The 7,276-nt window shown below is 40.6% G+C and overlaps 1 protein-coding gene across 3 annotated transcripts in view; it reads left to right on the top strand.

The window, feature by feature from the left end:
- Positions 1-1,986: 1,986 nt before the first annotated feature.
- The window catches only part of cachd1 (cache domain containing 1), a 104,978-nt gene continuing 99,688 nt past the window's right edge, over positions 1,987-7,276 (top strand). For 2 of the 3 annotated variants that reach the window (XM_061778793.1, XM_061778791.1), the window contains exon 1: positions 1,989-2,559. In XM_061778793.1, coding sequence (XP_061634777.1) covers positions 2,311-2,559 — 249 coding nt within the window. In that variant the 5' untranslated portion in view covers positions 1,989-2,310. Of the gene's footprint in view, positions 2,560-7,276 lie in introns of all 3 variants that reach the window. The other variant, XM_061778792.1, reaches the window with a different exon arrangement.

Genomic DNA, 7,276 nt, shown 5'->3' with positions numbered 1-7,276 from the left:
TTAATAACAGGGAAACTATTTTGTGTGCAGTTTTTTTCACATTGTGCCAAGTTATCCCAATGAGTATTGAATATAGTAATAGACTCTAAACATTCATTTATTTACTTTTGTACAGAGTTTGTGGTTTTTTATTTTTACATAAGTAAAGCAGTTAAATCAGTACTTCTACTTGAGTACAGAGTGTGAGTACTTTCGTCACCTCTTATACCATGACACCATTGGGTGCCTTTTGTAAAGTGGCTGCGGATGAAAATAAAAGCAACATTTTGTCACATTTACTGCAGCGTCAAACATTCATTAATTCATTCATCTTCCGTTTCGCTTCTCCTCACTAGGGTCGCGGGCGTGCTGGAGCCTATCCCAGCAATCTTCGGGCGAGAGGAGGGGTACACCCTGAACTGAACACCCTGTCGCCAGCCAATTGCAGGGCACAAACAAACAACCATTGGCACTCACATTCACACCTACGGGCAATTTAGAGTCTTCAGTCAACCTACCATGCATGTTTTTTGGGATGTGGGACGAAACCGGAGTACCCGGAGAAAACCCACGCAGGCACAGGGAGAACATGCAAACTCCACACAGGCGGGGCTGGGATTTGAACTCAGGTCCTCAGAACTGTGAGGCAGATGTGCTAAGCAGTCGGTCACGCTGCCGCCACATTTACAACATATTTGTCAAATTAGAGGTACAGTATATTGACTAGTTAAATCCAAATGTTTGTTACACCTAAATGTTTAATGTTAAATGTAAATGCTAAATCGAAATGTTAAATTCCAAACATTAATGCCATTTTGTTCATGTTGTTGCTTTTCTCTTAGACTCTACATCTGTGGAACTCTAAGCAGTGTATTTCAATGATCCATCCCGATTTGTTCTGTCAATAGGGATAGCCTTTGTTATGAATGCCTAAAATTTCCATAACGTTTTGAAAATAGGACTTAAAGTGACATGGCACAGTGAAGACTGGTTAGAGTGTCTGCCTCACAGTTCTGAGGACCGGGGTTCAATATCCGGTCCCGCCTGTGTGGAGTTTGCATGTTCTCCCCGTGCCTGCGTGGGTTTTCTCCGGGCACTCCGGTTTCCTCCGGGCACTCCGGTTTTCCTCCCACACCCCCAAAACATGCATGCTTGGTTAATTGAAGACTCTAAATTGCCCGTAGGTGTGAATGTGAGTACGTATGGTTGTTTGTTTGTATGTGCCCTGCGATTGGCTGGCAACCAGTTCAGGGTGTACCCCGCCTCCTGCCCGATGATAGCTGGCATAGGCTCCAGCACTCATGCGAACCGAGTGAGGATAAGCGGCTCAGAAAATGGATGGATGGATGGACTTAAAGTGTGGCTGTTTCAGGTTGTCATTATGATTATGCACGAAGTATATTTCAGTGGGCCACCACCAATTGCTCTGTCAATGGGTTATATCAACAAATCTGTGGCAGTCTGCCTCTGTCAGAATTTAATTCAGGATAAGACTGACGCAGAACTTTGTACATTTTAAAGGATGCATGTTCTTTATTCAATGTATTTCTAGTGTGCATAGTAGAAAGCTTTAAAGTTTGAACACCAATCGGTAAACTTTAGCCTTTAAGTTCATTGCTGATTTGGTTTTATTATTGAATCAAGTTGTTCTTCATAAATAAAAGTTATCATTGTTCAGATTACATTTGATTCGGACTGCCATGAAATCAGTGTGTATCTCTTGATTGTCTACTATTGTGGCCTAAAGTTTCAAATCGTCAATATTGTCTTTGAAACGAGGACTTAAAGCACAGCTGTTTCAGCGCGTGAGACATTTACCCATATAAAACCAAGGTGGCATGAACAAATTCCTAGTTGGATTTTGAAGGGGTCTTTTTTTTTAATCTATATGAAAATAACCCATATATTTGTGCCAACGAAACATTTCCCAGCTGTACGTGAAGGCGTCATGTCACCTCGATCCATTGATCTCGGATCTGTAGGCCTCGGCGTTTCCACGCCCCCAACTTTCACCCCCATTGTGGACGATCTCTGCCGGGCTCTCTCACTCACACACTCACACGCACACACACGCTGCCAGACTTCCAGGAGTAGGCGGCGCTGCCAGGCCAAGCTTTTAAGAGAAAAACTTCTCTTCCATTCATGGATCTATGTTTTTCTCTTCAGGGATTTGGAGGAAGGACAATGGTTCGCGTCGCCGGGCATTTTGGAGCGTCATCCGGGAGGGAAAGGCCACACGTAGTCCACAGCACAAAGTTGTAAAAAAAAGTAGTGCCCCACTTCCACTCGCTCACACTCGGTGCTTGTCCCCTTTGAAGAGCCCCGACCATCATGGCGAGGCGGACCAGGCACCGCGCTTGGCCTTTGACGCCGAAACCGAGCGCTCCTTTCCGGGATACGCTGCTCGGTCTTCGCGGGAGCTTGTCGGCTTGTTTGTGGAGCGTCGCGTTAATGTGCTCGGCTCTTTCTTGTGGATATTGTCGAACCGACACGGAGTTTTCCATTCTGGAAGAAGCACAAGTTTTGTCCGAGCAGATGAAGAAGCTATCCACACAGGAGCTCGGAGTCTTTACTATGCAGGTAAATGGGATTTTATTGTCATTTCGCTTTAATGAAAACCTCTGGGGACTTCTTGTGCCACTTTGGAGTGGGCGGAGAAGACCCAAAAACTGCCATTAAAAAGATTTGAACAAATCGGGCTTTTCTGTAAACAACTGTAATAATGTCAGGGCTTAAATGTGATGACAGAAATGTAAGATACAGTGGGTACGGAAAGAATTCAAACCCCCTTCAATTTTTCACTCTTTGTTATATTGCAGCCATTTGCTAAAATCATTGGAGTTAAATTTTCCCCTCATTAATGTACACACAGCACCTCATATTGACAGAAAAAAAACTGCTTTTTTTTTTTTTTTTTTTTTGCAGATTTATTAAAAAAGAAAAACTGAAATATCACACAGCCATAAGTATTCAGACCCTTTGGTCAGTATTGAGTAGAAGCACCCTTAGGAGCTAATACAGCCACAGTCTTTTGGGGAATGATGCAAATGGCTGCAATATAACAAAGAGTGAAAAATTGAAGGGGGTCTGAATACTTTCCGTACCCACTGTAGTTCCGAAACAACAAGCTCAAAGCGAGCTTTGAAGGTTATAGAATGTGTTTATGTGGACCATCATCAACACATGGGAAGTTCTCTTCGACCCTGAAGGATCCCAGTACTTCATATTAGCCACTATATACAGTATCATGTACTATCAATACTCATTTGTATTTGATTTTAATCATTATGAAACATTTGTTGACATTTTATTGTCATTCAAAAATGCCAAAAATAACCTTCCTTCAACATGTTTTTTTTAGCGTGTGTGTGATCTGCCTTGGTTTACCAATTTTATAATCCGTTTAAAAAACAAACGCATGCTGTGTATGTGTGTGAATTTATTGTATGTTGCTGTTATTATTGTTTTCAATCTCTGTGTAACAGAATTAGTAGTAACTACAAATACAAGTGCATTAAATGATTGCATGCTGTTTTACACTTGCCTGCATCCAGCACATTTTATAGGAGATCCAGGAGAAGAATACTGTAGACACAGTATATACAAATATGAGAAAAAGTTCTCACTGCATTGCAGTTCTACAGCACACTGCAACCGCATTAGCAAACGTAATGTTAATTCACTGATTGAACTTTATTTGTGTCAAGGTATTATGTTTTTCATTGCGCTCCAATTCTATTGCATTAGATGGTGTACCTAACCAAGTGTCAGTTGAGTGTATGTGGTCCAGTCTGAAATGTGCTGTCCTGCCCATCCCATTTATGTTAATTAAACCTGCAGTGCTGTTGTCTGTCTCCAAAATGACCCTAACAAAAAATGACAAATTGAAAATCAAATTAACAGCAACTGCTATTTTCTAATTTCTGTAAAGTGAGGCTTTACTCTCGGGTGGTTGTGTTACAGAGACAGCTCTATAATGGGGTTTATAGGTTTATCTTTGAGTAGACGCAAGTAGTGGCTCATGATGAGTGATAAATGGTAATTGATTAGTCATTGTCATAATCAAGCATCCCAGATTTCACTCAAGCTCATGTCTTAATTATTGAAAAACTTTTAATATATATATATATATATATATAATATATGTTTTAGGGATGCTCCAATCAGGGTTTTATGCTGCTGATTCTGATACCGATCATCGATGAGTGCGATCTGCCAATCGTTCACATGGATTAGCTGTACATTTATTTATAGTGAGTGGTATTGGCTATATGATCCGACATGTTCATTTGAGTTTGCTTTGTAGGTGCTGCGTGCCCGCGCAGTGTGAAGGGGGATGCTACACTAGGGCTGGGTTATTATGGGAACAAATAATAATCACGATTATTTTGATGAATATTAAAATCACAATTAATAAACACAATTATTCATTTATTTGACAACTTTGTAATTATTTAACCTTGAAAGCTAAACTTTAAATATAACTTAATAGAACAACTAGAAAATTAATTCTTAACAAGTATAATAATAATAATAAAATAATAGAAATCCCTCCCGTGATCAAATGCTTTAATTAGCTTGTCCGTCAATAGTTTTTTCCATTGACTGTTAGCATGAGCTGGCGATTTCTAAAACAATGTCTTGTATTTTAATATAAAATGGGGGTAATTATTTTTGTTGTGCGTTTACTTTTACAGTAAACTCCAACTGGGGTGTCAACAGCTTAAAGCACGCTCAAATTTGGATTAATTGTCCAGTGTTGCGCTACAATGCACACATTCTTTGCAGGCTGCAAAGTACAAACCGCTGATGATGGGTTCTTGTGATCGGCAATGAAAGGTATTGCTAGACAAGCGCCGATCACGTGTTTTCCACGGAAAGTAGCCGATCGTGATCGGTAGCCGATCGATTGGAGCCCCAATCATATAATTATATGTATTTATTTTTAATGGAGAAAAAAACTACTGGATAATGTACGGATATCAAAGAATCTATCACATTTTAGCTGAAATCATATAATCAATTGATGACTCGGTGCAAGATCTAAAGGTGAGACTGCTTTGATGATGGATTCATTAATTTAAATGGAAAAATAAACGGTAATAAATGCAGCATTCCTCGGCTTTACCAAATTGGGCTGTTTGAAGAGGTCATCCTGAGCTTTTGCACAGGAGTGTAGATGCTTTCATGTTGTTTTCCTGCCCTGCAGGACACAAAGCGGGTTTTTTAACCAAATGAGACACCCTGCATTTCCAGTGACGTTACCTCGGTATTAAATGGCAAAAGCATTGATCGGTCATTGTCTCAAAACCTGTGGTGTAAAGTACAAACATCAGCTTGCCATGGTCATGTAAGTGGTGTTCCATTGGGTCGCCAAATGGCAGGAGGTGCAGGAAGGTGTAGGAGGGTGTGAGGCAGGAAGGCCGAGGGGGGGCATTTCAGAGGCAGAAGCGCTCACAGGCCCTGAACACAGAGGCGAGGCAGTGGGGGAGCCCTGGCCCCAAATGGTGTTTCATCTCCTCTGCTGCCACACTGAGATGCCTTCATCCTGCCTCTGGGAGTCAGCTTTGAGGGCTTCCTGTGATCCTCATGGATCTTCCTTTGTCGCTGCTGCTTTCACTCACCTGAGCTCTGCTTGGGCCCTCGTTGCCTCATTTCTCTCATGTTATTACCCTTCTTATAATGCAGTCTGTTTTTATTTTTTTAATCTATAATTTCGGAGCGGGAGAGAGCGCGTCAGACTTCTACACATTGTGAAGCCACCTTTGCACAATATAATCTTAATCAAAGTGTTGCACTGAGGTGACTGGTCATTTATTTTAACATAGTTAAGACACAGGTTTGTTCGCCACTGCCATTGGGCACAAGCACGTCTTCATACGCGTTCTTCTTTGTTGGATTTCGCAGCTTCTTCGTTGGCTTTCACCTTCTTCTTCTGGAGGCATCGAAACTGGGAACCAACATTTTTTTAATTTGAACGATTCCGGGGGAACCGGAATGTTAGTCCCGGTTCCAATCAGTTCTCGATTCTCGGTGCCCAACCCTAGTGGTGAACCACTTTTTAGCGCATGCTGAGTGTTGTTGGATTGAACTCACGGTTACATTTCCTGTCCATGTTACACCTTTTACCCTTTGGAATGTAGCCAGTAGTGGTTTACTTCCTGATAGTATTTGGGAAAGCTTAATTGTTTTTGATTGGCCTTTTTTTCAGTTGCTCATGATGTTTTTGTCATATGTTTAAAAAAAAAAAAAAAAAAAAAAAAAATTTTTTTTTGTTTTTTTTTGGGGGGGGCCGGTGCCCCCTAACCCCCCCCCCCCCCCCCCCAGGCCCCCGCCCCCCCTTCTTTGGCTCAGACACATGACCATCCAGAGTGCTTGCTATTGACTCCGTCCGTGACTGGGTCTGAGAGCTATGTTATGGAGGCTTGAGCGTCCCGCTTTAAAATGTAATGCAACCCTTCATTACCCCACCCTTCATTCTCTAGCAAATATGAAATTGAGGATTATCTATCAATGCGTCAAGAGTCGCCTTATTCAGTTTGGTGTTCAGTTACTCAATTATCTCTGGATATCAGGGTATTTGACTGACACTCAAAATCATTTATCTAAGGAGTAAGGATTCTAAATGTATTCTTTATAAGTTACTCTGCAGCAAGTACAGTATACTTTATTATTCAAAAACCCTTTATGTGATGACAATAAATCATCATGGCCTTTCTCTACCAAGCCTGCAGAAATCGTATTGTAAACAACTGATCAAAAGCCAGATTTGTATGAAACCTGATGCAAAATGGCCATTGAAGTCTAATTAGGTCAAAGATAAAATTTATCATCTTAATGCAATTATTGGTCCTTAGGTGACATTTTCCTATAGTTATTTCCTCCACAGTAACAGTAAGAAATTGGAATGTCGCCGGATGCTTCCTTTGTTGCAGCAGGCCCATGAATAACCTTGAGAATGTTTATAAAGGTACAATTTCCTAAGTTTGGCAAAGAAAAGAAGTTTGATGTTCATTGGTTAAACTATAAAATGTAAACTGCTTGTTGTCATATGCGTTAGTGTTCCAGTTGACAGTTACTTATAGGAATAGTCATGTATGCATTTATGTTGACTCAACATATTTCTACACGTAGTACTTTATTTCAAAATATTTCCACGATATTAAGTCTTGAGCAATAATCTTTTACAATAGAAAAGTATTTACTTTCATCATGACTAACTTATGTCAATGATTTCTTCTAAGCAACCAATTTCATGTCAGATTTTTTTGGACTTTACAAGGAAGTTTTACAAGTC

The sequence above is a fragment of the Phyllopteryx taeniolatus genome, chromosome 7 (assembly GCF_024500385.1).
Source record: "Phyllopteryx taeniolatus isolate TA_2022b chromosome 7, UOR_Ptae_1.2, whole genome shotgun sequence".
Taxonomy (NCBI): Eukaryota; Metazoa; Chordata; class Actinopteri; order Syngnathiformes; family Syngnathidae; genus Phyllopteryx; species Phyllopteryx taeniolatus.
The sequence above is the reverse complement of the archived record's forward strand: the minus strand, read 5'-3'. Positions and strand labels throughout refer to the sequence as shown.